Raw genomic sequence first — 15,550 nt, forward strand, 5'->3', positions numbered from 1 at the left:
CTACAAGCACTGTCCTGCCGTGATCCATTTCTCAGAATCACCCCAGAGGCTATCCATCTTCGCACGGTTCCTTCCTTCTTACCCAAAGTAGTCTCACACTTTCACCTCAACCAAACCATATCCTTGCCTACCACGGAAGGTTTGAAGAAGTCTGAAGAAGGTCGAATACTACGCCATCTCGACATCGGCAGGCTACTGTCCAGATACCTGGAAATGTCAGAAGCAATATGAAAGATGGACCACCTGTTCGTCCTTCACAGCGGGAAGAAGCAAGGGGAAGCGGCCTCACGAGCAACCATCGCCCGCTGGATCAAAGAAATTATCAAGGCGGTCTACGTAGAGGCAGGAAAACCACCACCTCTACGGGTCAAGGCTCGCTCTACCAGAGCGCAAGTGGCCTCTTGGGCAGAAACTAGGATGCTGTCGCCTGCAGAGATATGTAGAGCGGCGACGTGGTCCTCCCTCCATACCTTCTCCAGATTCTACCGTCTGGATGTCCAGGCCAGGGAGGACACAGCATTTGCGAGGGCAATCCTGAACGGACCTCGGGCAGCCTCCCACCCAGTCCGGGAGTAGCTTTTGTACATCCCACTTGTTTTGAGTCCATCTGCTACACGCTAGGAAATGTAGAGATTACTTACCTGATAATTTCGTTTTCCTTAGTGTATGCAGATGGACTCAGCATCCTGCCCGGCTGCCGGCATACATGGGGATTCACCGACTCACGGTAAGCCATGTTTTCTTATAATAGGGCATCCACCCTGCCGGGTGTCGATGCCTTCCGGTTGAGAACACTGGCGGTCTCCAGCTACTATCAATCGGTCAGGGTAATCCTGTTCATTTAATCGATCGGTCAGTTACACATATATCCATAAAGCTTTTGCAAGGAAGATTACTGAATTGCTGCACTTCCTGCGGGGGTATATGTACCCGTGCTGACGTCAGATCCGTCTCCAACTGCTAGCACGAGCACACTATACCCACTTGTTTTGAGTCCATCTGCATACACTAAGGAAAACGAGATTATCAGGTAAGTAATCTCTACACTAGCAAAGCACACTGAGTATGCCAGTATGCCCTATTCCACGCGTTCACATGAGGTCCTTCTTCAATCTCTTCTTTTCCGCAGAGTTGTAAACCTCGCAGTCTGAGCTCACTTTGGCTGGCTTTTTCTGGCCTAGTAGAAAACCTTCTTTTTTCATCGCAGTTTTTCACACCAGATCCCTCTCAGTGCTTCCCCGTAGTATCCTAGTCAGGGTTTTCGGCATTTCTGGTAAGCTTTTGTGTTCAATATGTTTTATTGAGTGGTCAAACCTTCAATGCATACATGTAACATATATAACCCGGGTAATACGTACAATACCCCAATTTCAATATAAACTTATACAATATTCTTACCCATACCTATGACCACCACTATCCACATTTTCTCCCTGTAGTTTCTGTGGGGGGGGAATGGTACTATGGGGGTAAGCTTTTTTTCGCGGTCTATTCCCCCCACGGCAGCGGTGCCCATGGGCCATTGATGGCCGCCGCCTTTGTTTTTTGTTTGCGGTCCCTTTTTTCTTTTGTTCCATCGTGGATACATCCGATTTTCATTGATGCTCCTGGTGCCCAAGGACCATGTCCATTGCGCATCCTCAAGAGATATGTCTCTTCTGCTGGGGGCATCGCATGATGTGCGGGCTTGTCGCTTATGTGCCCAAATGACCCTGAAGGGAAATATGCTTTGACTTGATAAGATGGGTCAGCTCTTCAGGTCGAGGAAGCCGAGCCATCGGCATTAGTGGCCCTTGGAGCTGCACCAATGGACACCACAGCATCGACATCGGCAGGACCGTCTGTGCTGACAGAGGATAGGGGCGCTGGAGACCGACCGTTGTCAATTGCTTCCAGGCTGAGGATGCCGGGCTCATCGTCTTCAGCCTCGGCACTGGGGAAAGATTGGGCCGATACTTCTTAGGAAAGCCTTCATCCAGAGGGAAGCCTAAGAAGCATTGGCACTGGTCCCTGTTGCTACACAGTGCTGGGTGCGGGGATGTACCAACTTTTGCCGCAATGCCTCCAAAGTGACTCTGCAGCGAAGACCTTTGATGCCAAAGTCCGCGACATTCTCCACCGGTCCTGGTGCCAATCGCTGATCCACCTTGTAGGTCAGAAGAAGATCTAGTCACCCCTTTTTCCTCCAAGTTGGTGTTTGGCATTGGCAACATTTGAGGAGGAGCTGGAGCATCGAGTCTAGCTAACGGTGGATCAGGCACTGCAGGGCATCCGGCCTGTGACACCGGAGCTGGTGCTGCCTGCCATCCTACCGCTACTGGAGAAGGTCAATGTGTTCATTGGTGAGTTACTAACCCAGCTGATGCTGGTTCCTTAGCCCCGGTGCCCAGGGGAGCATCGAGGCCTCCTCCTACTGATACGGTGGTCGTTGCCGGTTCCTCCTCAGAGGAAGTTCCACCGAGACCAGCAGAGATGCCGAGGCCTTAAGTCCCCTTTCCAGTCCTACCGATGTCTGCACCTCTGGACGAAGGCCAATCACTTAGGGCCCCATCCCCTGTAGCATACAGTGAGGATAAGATTCCCTATGACCCCTGGGGGATGATCTGATGGAGTCCTCCTCCAGGAGCTCTGATGGTCTCCCGTCAGACCCTTCTTTTGCAGATGAGCAGAGGAAGTCCCTGCCTGAGGTCTTGACCTTCACAGTTTGCGAGGGTGATGACAGAAGCCATCCCGTTTCAACTTTTAATAGAGGAGGCTGCCAGGCATAAAATGCTTGAGGTCCTCTAGTTCTTGGAGCCTCCTAAGGAGATTGTGATGGGCCCAGTACATGAGATCCTTACCAAGTTGCTGCTGAGGATATGGGAACACTCCCTCACAGTGCCTCCCATTAACAAGAAGGCGGATGGGGGTCTACCTTGTCCAGAAGACTGCCAGATTCAGTGTCAGCCGCCTCACTAGTCAGTGGTGGTCAATTTCGTCCTCGAGGGTCACGTGCTCTTGGACCCATTCCTCGGCGCCTCTGGGAAAGGCCCACAGAGTGATGGATGCTCTTGGGAGGAAGGCGTTCCAAGGCACCATGCTTATTGCCTGCATCGCTGCCTACTAGCTGTACATGAGTCAGTGCTCGCGGGTCATCTGGAAGCAGGTGCAGGATGTGGCTAAGCAACTGCCTCAAAAGCAGCAAGACACCCTCATGTTGCTGATGCACAAAGGTCTGCAGTGCAGAAAATACGATGTCCATGCGACCTACGATGTTTTCAAAACTGCATCAAGAGTCTCTATAGCAGGAATCAGCGCCTGCAGAATGACATGGCTGCGGGCCTTAGATCTCTGACCAGAGGTACAGGAATAACTCGCTGATGTGCCGTGTACTGGACAGAATCTCTTTGGAGATAGGGTGAGGGATGCTGTGGCCCAACTTCGGGACCACCATGAGACCCTCCAAAAACTCTTAGCCAGTACGCCGTACCCATCCTCCTCATCCAGGGGGCCATTGAGACTAGGGCCCAGGAAGTCTTTCTTTCTCCAGAAGAAGTGCTATCCTCCGCCTCCTCACTCCCCTCAACACTATCAGGGCTACAGTGGCCATCCCAGGCAGCAGAGAGCCCTCAAACCCCAGCCAGCTCCTTAATCAACTCTAGGGATGAGGTTTTGAATGTGCCGTAGGGTGTGTAAGCCAGTTGTCCATACCCGGGACAATCGGTCCTCTGGTCAGGGGCAGGCTGCAGTTCTTTGCGGTTCTTAGTGGCCCAGTGTAACCTCGGTCCAATGGATTTTATCCATTGTCCGCCAATGATACCAATTGAATCTATTGGGTGTCTCGTCAAATTGCCCTCTGGGTCCATATTGGGGGCTAGTAGCTCATCAGGAGGTACTACAAGTGGAGTTCTTCTCCCTCTTAACAGCCAGAGCGGTTGAGCCCGTACCACCAGGGCAAAGAAGGTGCGAATTCTACTCCTGGTACTGCCTGATTCCAAAGAGAACAGGAGAACTCTGCTATGCTCCCTCAACATAAAGATCACATACACTCGTATCAAGATCTTTCCCAGCCACAGGAAGCATCTCTGTTTTGTCGTGGGAACACAGCACTTCCAGTACCAGGTATTACTGTTCGGGCTCGCATCCACCCTATGGGTCTTCACAAAATGCCTGGCTGTGCTGTCTGCGTACCTCTGCAGACTGGGAGTGCATGTCTTCCCATATCTGGACAATTGGTTGGTCAAGAGCACGTCTCAGGCAGGGGCCTTCAGGTCCATGCGCTTGACCATTCAGGTCTTGGAGTCACTAGGGTTCGTTCTCAACTACCCAAAGTCCCAAATCAGCCCAGTCCCACATTTGGACTTCATAGGAACCCTGCTAGACACAGCTCAGGCAAAGGCCTTTCTGCCTCGCCAGAGGGCTGTCGCTGTGGCGACCATTGCGACAGAGATTCAACAGAGCCAGCAGCTGTCAGCTGGCACATGTTGAGGCTGTTGGGCCATATGGTCATAACCGTCCATGTTACTCCTTTGGCACGTTAACACATGCACAGAGCCCATTGGACCCTGAGGTCACAATGGTGCTAGGCCGCTCAGAGCCTCCAGGATTGCATCCGAGTCACCCCATCTCTCTGAGACTCATTGTCCTGGTGGCAGGTACTTTCCAATCTGGAACAGGGGATTTTTTTCAGAGTTTCCCCACTCAAATTGTCCTAACAGATGCATCTACCCAGGGTGAGGAGCTCATGTAGATGGGCTCGGTACCCAGGGTCTTTGGTCCACTCGGGAATCTTCTCATCAAATAAGCTTCCTGGAGCTTTGGGCAGTCAGGTACGCACTATGGGCTTTCAGAGATCGGTTGTCCAACAAAGTTGTTCTGATACAGACTGACAACCAGGTAGCCAAGGGTATGTCAACAAGCAGGGAGGTATGGGATCATACCTCCTGTATTGGGAAGCGGTCCAGATCTGGCCGTGAGCCTGTCCCACGGGATGGTGCTCAGGGCCATGTACCTGGCCAGGGCGGAGTCAAGCCTTCAGACCCCTCGAGTAGAGAGGAGATAGCAAATCGGATATTCTGCCTCAGGGGGAGCCCAGACGTAGATCTGTTTGTGTCCCCCTGCAACAGGAAGGTGCCTCTGTTCTGCTTCCTGCACAGGACAGACAACAAAGCAATCTCAGACACCCTTGCCATCTTTGAGCAAGAGTCTTCTGTATGCATATCCTCTGATTCCCTTAGTGGCAAAGACTGTCCTGAAGCTTCGCGAGGACAAAGGGACTATGATTCTCATAGCCCCGCAATTGCCGAGACAGTTCTGGTTTCCACTCCTTTGGGAGTTGTCCATCCAGAGACCGATCAGTCTGGGGACTTCCCCAGATCTTATCACGCAAGATCAAGGCAGGCTGTGGTATCTCAACCTGCAGGCCCTGTCGCTCACAGCCTGGATGTTGAGAAGTTAGTCCTGCAGCCGCTTGATCTTTCAGAGGATGTGCCTCGGGTCCTGGTGGCTTCTAGAAAGCCTTCCACTAGAAAGTCCTATGGTCTGAAGTGGAAAATGTTTTCTGTGTGGTGTGAGCAGAAGGCCCTTGATCCGTTCTCCTGCCCCAACAAAAACTGCTTGACTACCTCCTACACCTATAGGCTGCTGGCTTAAAGTCCCAATTCCATTAGAGTTCATCTCAGTGCAATTGTCACTTACCACCAAGGTATAGATGGTACGCCCATCTCTGTATGCGGGCCTGCTTCACTTGAAGCCTCCTGAAGTGTCTTGGGACCTCAACATGGTGTTAGCTCAGCTGATGAAACCTCCTTTTGAACTGCTGCTCACCTGTGACCTGAGGTTCCTGACCTGGAAGGTCATAAGTTTGGTGGCAGTCACTTCAGTGTGCAGGTCAGCGAGCTCCAGGCTTTAGTGACTTATCCACCTTACACTAAGTTTTATCACAACAGGGTGGTCTTGTGTATGCACCCTAAATTCCTGCTTAAGGTGGTGATGGATTTCTATCTTTATCATTCAGTCATCCTGCCAGTATTTTTTACCAGGCCCCATCCACACCAAGGTGAAGAAGCACTGCACAGTTTGGACTGCAAGCGAACCTTAGTCTTTATCTGGAGAAGACAGAAGCCCATAGACAGTCCACCCAACTTTTTATTTCTTTTGATAAAGAATAGTTTGGGTGTTGCCATTGCTGAAAAGACACTATCCAATTGGCTAGCAGATTGCATCACCTTCTGCCATAGGCGCCGCTACCTAAAGGGCATAATAGAGCGACATCTTTGGCAGCACTGAGGAGGAGCAACACCATGGCCCTGTTGGAATTGCAGCGGGGCCTGGAGAGGAGAGCAATGCCACGGTCCTGCTGAAATCACCATCATACCTGAAGAAGGAGGAGCAATGCCCCGGCCCTGTCAGAATAACCGGTGGGGCCTGAGAAGAAGGAGCAATGCCACAGCCCTGCCGGAATTGCTCACGAGGCCTGGGGAGGAGCAGCAATGCCACAACCCTGCCAAAATTGCCGGCAGGTCCTTAGATGGAAGAGGATTAGCACGATCTGCTTTGCAGGAAGAAGCTGTAAGCCAGAGCTGGGTCAACCCTAAGAAGAAGTCCTATTGACTGCGAGGGATGAAGGAAGCTGCTACTGCTATTTCAAGAGAGTGTGTGTGTGTGGGGGGGGGGGGGGGAGTTAGAGTGTGTGTGTGTGTGTGTGTGTGTGTGTGTGTGTGAATGAGAGAGAAGGGGAGCCTGTGTGATTGTGAGAAAGACAGTATGCGTGTATGTCCTGAGAGTGTGGGAGAATGAGAGAGTATGTGTGTGCATGCATGTATATGTGAGAGAATGAGAGCATGTTTGTGCATGCGTGTGTATATGTGTGTTCATGAGTGTGTGAGAGAGAGGGGAGAGCATGTGTGTGTGAGAGAGAGTATATGTGTGTTTGTCTGCGAGAAAGATTGAGGAAGAGCATGTATGTGTGAGAGTGCATATGAGTGTGTGTACATGTGTCTGTGAGAGAGCGCATGTGTGTGTGTGAGAGAGCATAAAATTTGTGTGCAACAAACTTTCTTCCTCTCTTCCTGCTAAATAATGATAATCTCAGGGCATCTGGAAATCAAAAGTTCCCAGGTATGGAAAGCAGGGTATTTTTAAAAATCCTTATGTGTTTTAATTATATGTTATTGGTGTTCAGAAAATGTTTATATAAATATTTAATTATTGGTTGTTCTGGTTTCTAACTTTTTCAATTATACTCTTTATTCATGTGGTTTTACTACTATTAATTAAATTTATATTTCATGATTTTATTGCTTTATGAGGAATGGTAATGTTTGGTTTTTTCCATTGTTACACTGCATACAGAGTCTGGCTTCTTGTGATTTCCAGTTCAGTTTCTGTCTTCATTTTTCCATTTATATTTTATGGTCTGCTTATTCTGTATTTGGTGAGAGTCTGTCTGTATTCTGCATGTGTGACCATGGTGAGCTATTCCGCTAGTGTATAGTTTCTGTATAGAGATCTATAGCAGCTTGGCTTGTTCTGTTTTCCTGTTTCAGTATTTTAGGGCCTGTCATAATGTTTGCATTGTTACCTTTTCATAGGTAGGGTTGTTGCTGCTTGAGTGCTGGAAGTTGGTGCTGTTTTGATATAAAAAGTATATTGTATTGTAAATCTGTTTTCTTGTGGCGTTCAGAGATCCAAGCCCAGGCCCATAGTGTGTTATAGTAGGCCTAATATCATATGGGTTCCAAGTGTTTGTTTTGCTTTTTTGCACTTTTTTCTGGGTGGCACCCCAGCATTGCATGTAAATATAACGTACATATAAGTGATATTTTATCTCAGAAGATTGTACTTTGAGTATCCTTTTTCATGTAAAATCTATCATAAATATATAATTTTTAATTGTATGTAGGGAGGATGTGATAAGCTGGGATAGGGGTGCCAGACTGTATGGTTTGCCTAGGATGCCTAAAATCCTTGTATCGGCCTTGGGCATTGCTGTACAAACATTTGACAAAGTCTCCTAAATCCTAGTGTCATGCCTTGTATATTGGGTAGGAGTGCAGCTTTTCACTTGGCCATAGGCACCAAATTGCCTGGCTACGGCTCTGCCTTCTGTTATGCCCAGGTGGGACTGCATCTTGGGGTACATGTCAAGGCTCATTCTGTCAGAACAATGCAACGTCGGTGGCCCACTTGCCAGCAGTTCCTGTGGAGGGAATCTGCAAGGTTGTGACATGGCGCTCTCTTCACACATTCACATCTCATTACCGTCTGGATAGGGATGGCCAACGTGACAGTTGGTTTGGCCAGTCTGTCCTTTGGAACTTGTTTGAGGTGTAGAACCCAACTGTCCCGCCTAGGGCCCATTGTTTGGGTTCAAGCTGTCTCCCTCTCTGTTACCAACAGCATCAGTGTTGTGCTCGTTAGCACCTGGCTAGGTGTCTGTTGGTTCCCTTTTTTGTTGGGGAGGCAGCTTATAGCTAGGGATTCACCCATGTGTGAGGACTTCCATCCTGCTTGTCCTTGGAGAAAGCAGAGTTGCTTACCTGTAACAGGTGTTCTCGGAGGACAGCAGGATGTTAGTCCTCACCAAACCTGCCTGCCACCCCACGGAATTGGATTTTTCCTATTTTTTTTATTTTAATCATATTTCTGTGTTACGAGACTGAAGAGGGATCCTGCGTGGATGCATGGTATAGGGCATGCTAGGCATGCTCAGTGTGCCTAGTCAAAGTTCTAGAAACTTTGATATAAGTTTTCCTCATCGGGCTCCATCCTATGATGTCACCCATGTATGAGGACTAATATCCTACTGTCCTCTGAGAATACCTGATACAGTTAAGCCACTCTACAATATATATATTGGTAATTTACAGTTTATTATAAGGCTTGCTGTTTGTTTATGTTTTTATCATGTAATCTGCTTTGTACAATATAATTGACAAAGAATAAATTTTTAAAATAAATTTAGATTTTTAAGTAATTCAAAATTTATAGCAAAAAAGATAATTTATTTTATGGCAAGTCCTGTGTTTGTCATAGTTCTCCAGAAATTGTAACTTATAATACTGTTTGTGCTTTTCTTTCCCCACAGGGCAGAGCTCATCGTGACAAACAGCTTACACTTCTCAAGAGCCATCTAGACAAATACTATAGAAAGCGAAATCGGAAGTGGATTGTGCTATTTCCAGAAGGTGGCTTTCTCAGGAAAAGAAGGGAAACCAGCCAGGCATTTGCCAAGAAAAATAATCTGCCAACACTTACACACGTCACTCTCCCGAGATTAGGGGCAACTCAGGTTATTTTGAAGACACTGGTGGCTCAGGAGGAAAATGGAACCTTTTCAGGTGGCAACGTTAATGCAGTAGGTACGGAGCATTTTCCTCATTGTTGGCTGCTTTCATTTTCATGGATGGATGTATTGTGGGTATGAACAGGTTCCCTCTGTAGAAGTCCTTCATTTTCTTGCTTAGAATTAAAGTGTTTATTAGATGTAAATTCAATAATGGTCTCGAACAGGAGTTCCCAACCTTTTTGGGAATATGGAACCTATTTCAATCTCCAACATGTTCACAGACCCCCCCACATGTTTCTCTAAAAGTTATCTGTGTAATAATAAAGAAATATCGATGGAATTGCTAATAACACATAACAAAGTATCGGCTGCAGAGAACGAGAGCAAGGGCTTTTTCTATTGTTGTGCCACCTATGTGCAATAGGCTACCAGTGGCAATTAGGGGGTGAACCTGAGTACTTAAAATTTAGGAAATTATTGAAAGCAGAATTATTTTGTCAAGCTTTTGTAGATGGAGATGTAGAAATATACTCGGGGCAAGAGTATGTTGCTTTCACGTGCAGTTTTAATGTATTTTATTTGTGGTTGTATTGTGTATTTTATGAATGTTTTTTATTGTAATCTGTATTTGAATAAGTTAGATTACGCGCAATATAAATAATTTATAAATAAATAAATGTGCACCAGAATTATTCATAGTATATAAAACTTACGAAAGAATTCTTACTGATATAAACAGAATATATATAATTACAGAGAATAGCTTTAAACATACAAGAATGTACTCAAATTGAGTAACTTGCATCGTGTAAATACAGGTAATCATGGAGCTGGAACGTTTTGGTAGGCTGCAGGCTCTCATGTAACTTGGCCCATCTGGCAGGTTCTGTACTCCTTATTGACTGTGGTGGTGTAGCAGATTGGTAGTTGCAGGGTACCTTTCAAAACGTCCACAGGAAGCTAGGTCAGATGTTCGGGCAACAGCCACACTGGTGTTACTGGCTGTTTGGATTACTGCGGAGCTTTGCGGTTAGAAATGAGTTGCTAGATGTGAACTGTGTGGTAAGCTCGTCTCCCCAGAATAGTGGCGTACAAATGAGATGATAAAAACTTCTGGATCTTTTACAAGTTGTCATACTGTGGCTGGCAGCTGGGATAGCTCCTTAGTTTGGACAGCAGTATTTTCTGCCCTCATCTCCTGTGTTTCTTTTTTTTTTAATTGTCTCTTTATTCAGTTTTCAAATTTACATCAAGAAATCATCTCGACATATTATTATGTATACAACAAATATAACACCTTATTCAAAATTATCAGGAAAATACAATAATAGCATACATTGTTAAGTCCACCAATGACTCCAAGAATAACTTTTTACTCATAATATATTCACAATAAAGGAGGAAAATCTAAGTTTCAACTAGCTTTAAGAGGTAAAACTATATTAATTATGAGGGGTACATTCACAGACATTATGAGGCAACTACTACCGAGTACAAGGGTATCTCCTCAAGAACGCTCTACTAACTTGTCACTCAAGAATTGTGTTAATTGTGAGGGTGTATAAAACAAATAGGATTTTTCTTTAAATTTAACATAACACTTGCATGGAAATTTTAACATAAATGTTGCTCCTATTTGTAACACTTGAGGTCTTAAATCCAGAAATTGCCTTCGTTTCTTTTGAGTAGTTTTAGAAACGTCAGGAAACACTCTGACTTGCATTCCCAGAAATTTTTCAAGGCGATATTTAAAGAATAATTTCAACACCCATTCTTTATCCATCTCCATTGCAAATGTTAATATCAATGTCTCAGGCTCAGCCAAGGCCTGATCAGAGGTTTCCAGAAAATCTGTAAGATTAAGTCCAATTCCTGTTTCTTTTTCTCCTCCTGTTGCTCCCAAGGGCTCCACATTATCCCTCATAGATATTCTATCGACTTCACTTTTTCTCATTTCTTTCGCTGTAATATAGAACATACGTACTACTGGTGGAATCTGTTCTTGTCTCACTTTTAATATTTCTTGGAGATATCTATTAAACATATCTCTGGGTAGAATATGTGGGACTTTTGGGAAATTCACCAGGCGCAGGTTTTTATTTTTTAAAGAATTTTCCAAATTTTCAATTTTACTCAACAGCGCCAAATTATCTTTAACCATCAGGTCATGTTTAACTTTGATAGATTCTAATAATGGTGTTTTCTCCAAATGATGTTGGTGCAAAACTTTAACCGTGTTCTCTAACATTTTAACACGAGTCTCATGATCCTGTACTGTTGACACAATAGGCTTAGTTCGTTCAATAACCAAATTTCCAAGTCTCTCCATAGCTTCCCAAATCGTTTCCAGCGATATCAAATCAGGTTTTGGTAAAGAAAAAGGAAGAATTTTTAAACGTATCTGTCGCGGAGTTGATGAGATTCCCGGCGTACTCGAACTCTCTAGGCCTCTGTCTGGAATGCCGATATCCGCGCCAAACCCCTCAGGGTGTTCTTCATTGCCGGTGTCTTCCAGATTAAGACTCCCTGCCCGGACATATCCTCCAGCTGCTTCGGCTTGGGGGTCTACCGGGTCTCTCTCCGGATCACACAGCGACGCAGGATTCCTCGGAGCCTCCCTCACCATCGGGGACAAGGTGGTTTCTGAGTCCGGCGGGGAATACGTATCCTCCAACTCGGTTCCTAACGCCTGCGACTCGATCCCCGATGGCAAAATACCTCTTAGGACGTGAGCGTCCATTGGGCCAGTTTTCGGCGTCTCAGGGGGCTCCCCAGGGATGGTTCTCTCCTTCACCCGCCGTTTCCTGGCCGAATGGGGCATTGTAAGCAGGAAAATCCAGGAAAATTGACCAAAGGAAAACTGCCCACGCACACACCGCTAGTTCTCCGCCATCTTGGAGTCCCCTGCACTCATCTCCTGTGTTTCTAATGAGATGGTTGGTGCTGTTTCATTGCTTTCAGAGCTGAGATATCTGGATATAACCTTAGATCTGGTTCCATATGCAGTGTACCCTAGAACTTTGATTTCAGCACTGCTTTCCTTCTGGAATAAAGGTGCCGCTACTTGTGTACAAGTTGCACGTTTGTTTATTTATTTATTTTTTTTTGTAGGGATCAGAGGGCAAATCGAGCAGGTGGAGGAAAAAAGTGCCAATATTCAGTACAGTCAAGTACCCTCTGAAAAATGTCTTGCTTTTCAGAATGCAAAGTAAAGGGTAGTGGAAGGAAGCAATGATCAAGAAATTAAAACATAGGAAGTCAGGTGTCATGAGATGACCAACCTAATGAGATGCCTGGTGCTGTTTCATTTGCTTCAAAGTCAATATGTCTGGTTGGATTGATGAAAGCTTTAATCTTAAATCTGGTTCCACATCCAGTCTACAACGATATTTTGATTTCAGCAAAACAAGTGCAGAAAATCCACTTTCACAGGAGTATGTGGTGGTTAAAGACATCGGGTACTTCACTGCTTTGTCGGATAGTTGTGGGTACTCGGAATGAACATGTAACCAGAAGTCAGTCAGATAGTTTTGTTTGAATACCAACTTTAAAGAGTTGTCACATGAAAGCTCTGTTAGGCTGTCTTGCTCTTTTGATGTCAAATTTTGTTAGTAGTTCACTATCAATGTTCACAAATGGGTTTCTAATCCACTCGTTTGTAAACTCAGGAGCAGGAAACTACTTGCACAGCTGTTCCTGGAGATTTTGCAGATCTTCCCTGAAGTCATCTTGTACTTTTTCTGGAAGTTACATTTCTAATGTGTCAAGAATATCCAAAGACTTGGGAATGATTCAAAGTTTAATTGAACAAGACGTCGCATTTTTAATTTCTTGAGCGTTGCTTCCACTTTGTCCTCAACTTGGAAGAAAGTCATGGCCTTTCCCTGCATGCTTAAGTTGAGCTCATTTAGGTGACTGAAAACATCAGCCAAGTAGGCTAATTTTGCTAACCAGGAGAAATCACTGAAACAATCCGAATTCTGAAACTCGAAGTCAAGTAGAAAAATTCTCACTTTGTCACGCAACTCAAACAGATGTATCAGCGGGCTTCGGTATGCAGAAGTAACTGTCCGTGGTCACTACCCATCTCATCCCACAGAGCAACAAATATTTGCAGATTCATAAGACAGGCTTTGATGAAATTAAGTGTTTTCGCAAATTCCTCCAAAAGAGTCTTCAGGTCCAGCAGGCACTTTTTTAAATAGCTAGTGCCTCTCTGTGGATGTTGATTTGGCTGAAGGAGCCACAGCTTTAATTCAGGCAACAGCTCCAGTGTGTTATCAATCGATGCCATTGTCTTGACTGAAATTATTCAGACTCAAAAATAGCCTCTACTGTTGCTTGAGTATGCACTGACTTGCAAAACAGAAAGTCCTCATGCATCTCTCCACTGAATTCATACCTGATGAATGTGAGAAGGTTTGAAAGATTTCATTGTCGTGGAGTCATCCATTTGCAGGGCATAGTAACAACTTTGGCATATTCTTGACATCAGGTACTTCTTCATCTGGTCAGCCATTTCTCCTATCATGCGTTAAACTGTGTTATCTGACAGCGATATTAAATTTATTAGCTTGCAGGCCTTCTTTCCTAGCATGGTACACACCATTTTCTTTCCAACTGATATTAATAACTCTTCCCTAACCATGTAAGGTTTCCCTTTCTTCCCAACCAGTGAAGACACCTATTAAGATGCTTCTGTGGCCTTTGCGTTGTTACTGCCTGTGACCATACACATTTTTTTCTTGATTTCATTGAGTTCCCTCAGTTTGTTTTTGAAAAACTCAAGTGGCTTGCTCATCGAACGCTGTGTGTTTTTGTTTCTAAGTGATGACGAAGGTTAGCTGGCTTCAAGCTTTCATTGAACAGAACTTCGTAGCACAAGACACATAGTGGTCTTGGCTCTTTTTCAGTACCAGTCCAAGTAAATCCCAATTCTAAGTATGTGTTGCTGCATTTTCGCATTTTTCATTTGTCTTGCTTCTGTTGCAAAGTGTCACTTGACATTTCATTGTCACTTGGTTCATTTTCACCAGTTTTCCTTTTTTTTTTTTTAAATTTATATTTTATTGAATTTTAAACAATTATTATAAGAAATCAAATTACAATATGTATAATCCAAAACAAGATGTAATACCACATGAAGAATGCAAAAGAATATTTTCCTAGTTTGGTCTATACTCATATTGAATATATTTAAGGAAATCTTAGGGAGACCAATAGGAAAAAAGAGCAATACTACCCGGAAATAACTAAAAAAAATAACATTACACCGTGCTGTGAGTTACGCCTTACGTTCTTCTATGTCCAACTACTATAAGGAGGTACCTAGGATTGAGAATGTGAATCTAAATATAAACGTAATTACTTAGGTTCGTTAAAGACATATTTTGAATCTTTAAATATCATACACCTACAAGGAAAGCGTAAGATAAATTTTGCCCCCTTTTCAATAACTTCCCCCCTCATTGCAAGAAACTTTTTCCTTTTCAACTGAGTAATTTTTGCAATATCCAGAAATATTTGTACCGGATATCCATAAAATTTTAACTTTTGAAATCTGAAATAGGATCTTAACACATTATCTCTTTCTGTTATAGAAACATAGAAATGACGGCAGAAGAAGACCAACGGCCCATCCAGTCTGCCCAGCAAGCCTCGCATTTTTTTTTCTCATACTTATTTGTTACTCTTGGCTCTTAGTAACCTTTTGGTTCAATTTCCCTTCCACCCCCACCATTAATGTAGAGAGCAGTGTTGGAACTGCCTCTAAGTGACATATCTAGCTTAATTAGTTAGGGGTAGTAACCGCTGCAATAAGCAAGCTACACCCATGCTTATTTGTTTACCCAGACTATATAATTCAGTCCTTGTTGGTTGTTGTCTGTATATAGATCCACTTTTCTTCATTCCCCCTGCCGTTGAAGCAGAAAGCTATGCTGGATATGCGTGAAGTATCAGTCTTTCTCCCCTGCCGTTGAAGCAGAGAGCTATGCTGGATATGCATTGAAAGTGAAGTATCAGGCTTATTTGGTTTGGGGTAGTAACTGCCGTAACAAGCAAGCTACTCCCTGCTTTTTTGTGAATGCAAATCCTTTTTTCCACATTTCCTCTTGCCGTTGAAGCTTAGAGCAATGTTGGAGTCTTAGAGCAATGTTGGAGTCACATTAACCTGAGTATGTTTATTGAATAAGGGTATTATCTCCAGGCAGTAGCTGTCATGTTGTACATGAAAACTGAATCAAGAGTGTTGATCTTGTATTTATATCTGACTCAAAGGAT

The 15,550-nt window shown here is 44.6% G+C and overlaps 1 protein-coding gene across 3 annotated transcripts in view; it reads left to right on the forward strand.

Moving 5' to 3' along the window:
* LPGAT1 (lysophosphatidylglycerol acyltransferase 1) overlaps positions 1–15,550 on the forward strand; it is a 254,068-nt gene that overhangs the window by 117,721 nt on the left and 120,797 nt on the right. For all 3 annotated transcript variants that reach the window (XM_029593253.1, XM_029593256.1, XM_029593254.1), the window contains exon 5: positions 9,068–9,341. In XM_029593253.1, the coding sequence (XP_029449113.1) occupies positions 9,068–9,341 (274 nt within the window). The remainder of the gene's footprint in view (positions 1–9,067; positions 9,342–15,550) is intronic.

Source organism: Rhinatrema bivittatum, chromosome 3 (genome assembly GCF_901001135.1).
Source record: "Rhinatrema bivittatum chromosome 3, aRhiBiv1.1, whole genome shotgun sequence".
NCBI classification, from domain to species: domain Eukaryota; kingdom Metazoa; phylum Chordata; class Amphibia; order Gymnophiona; family Rhinatrematidae; genus Rhinatrema; species Rhinatrema bivittatum.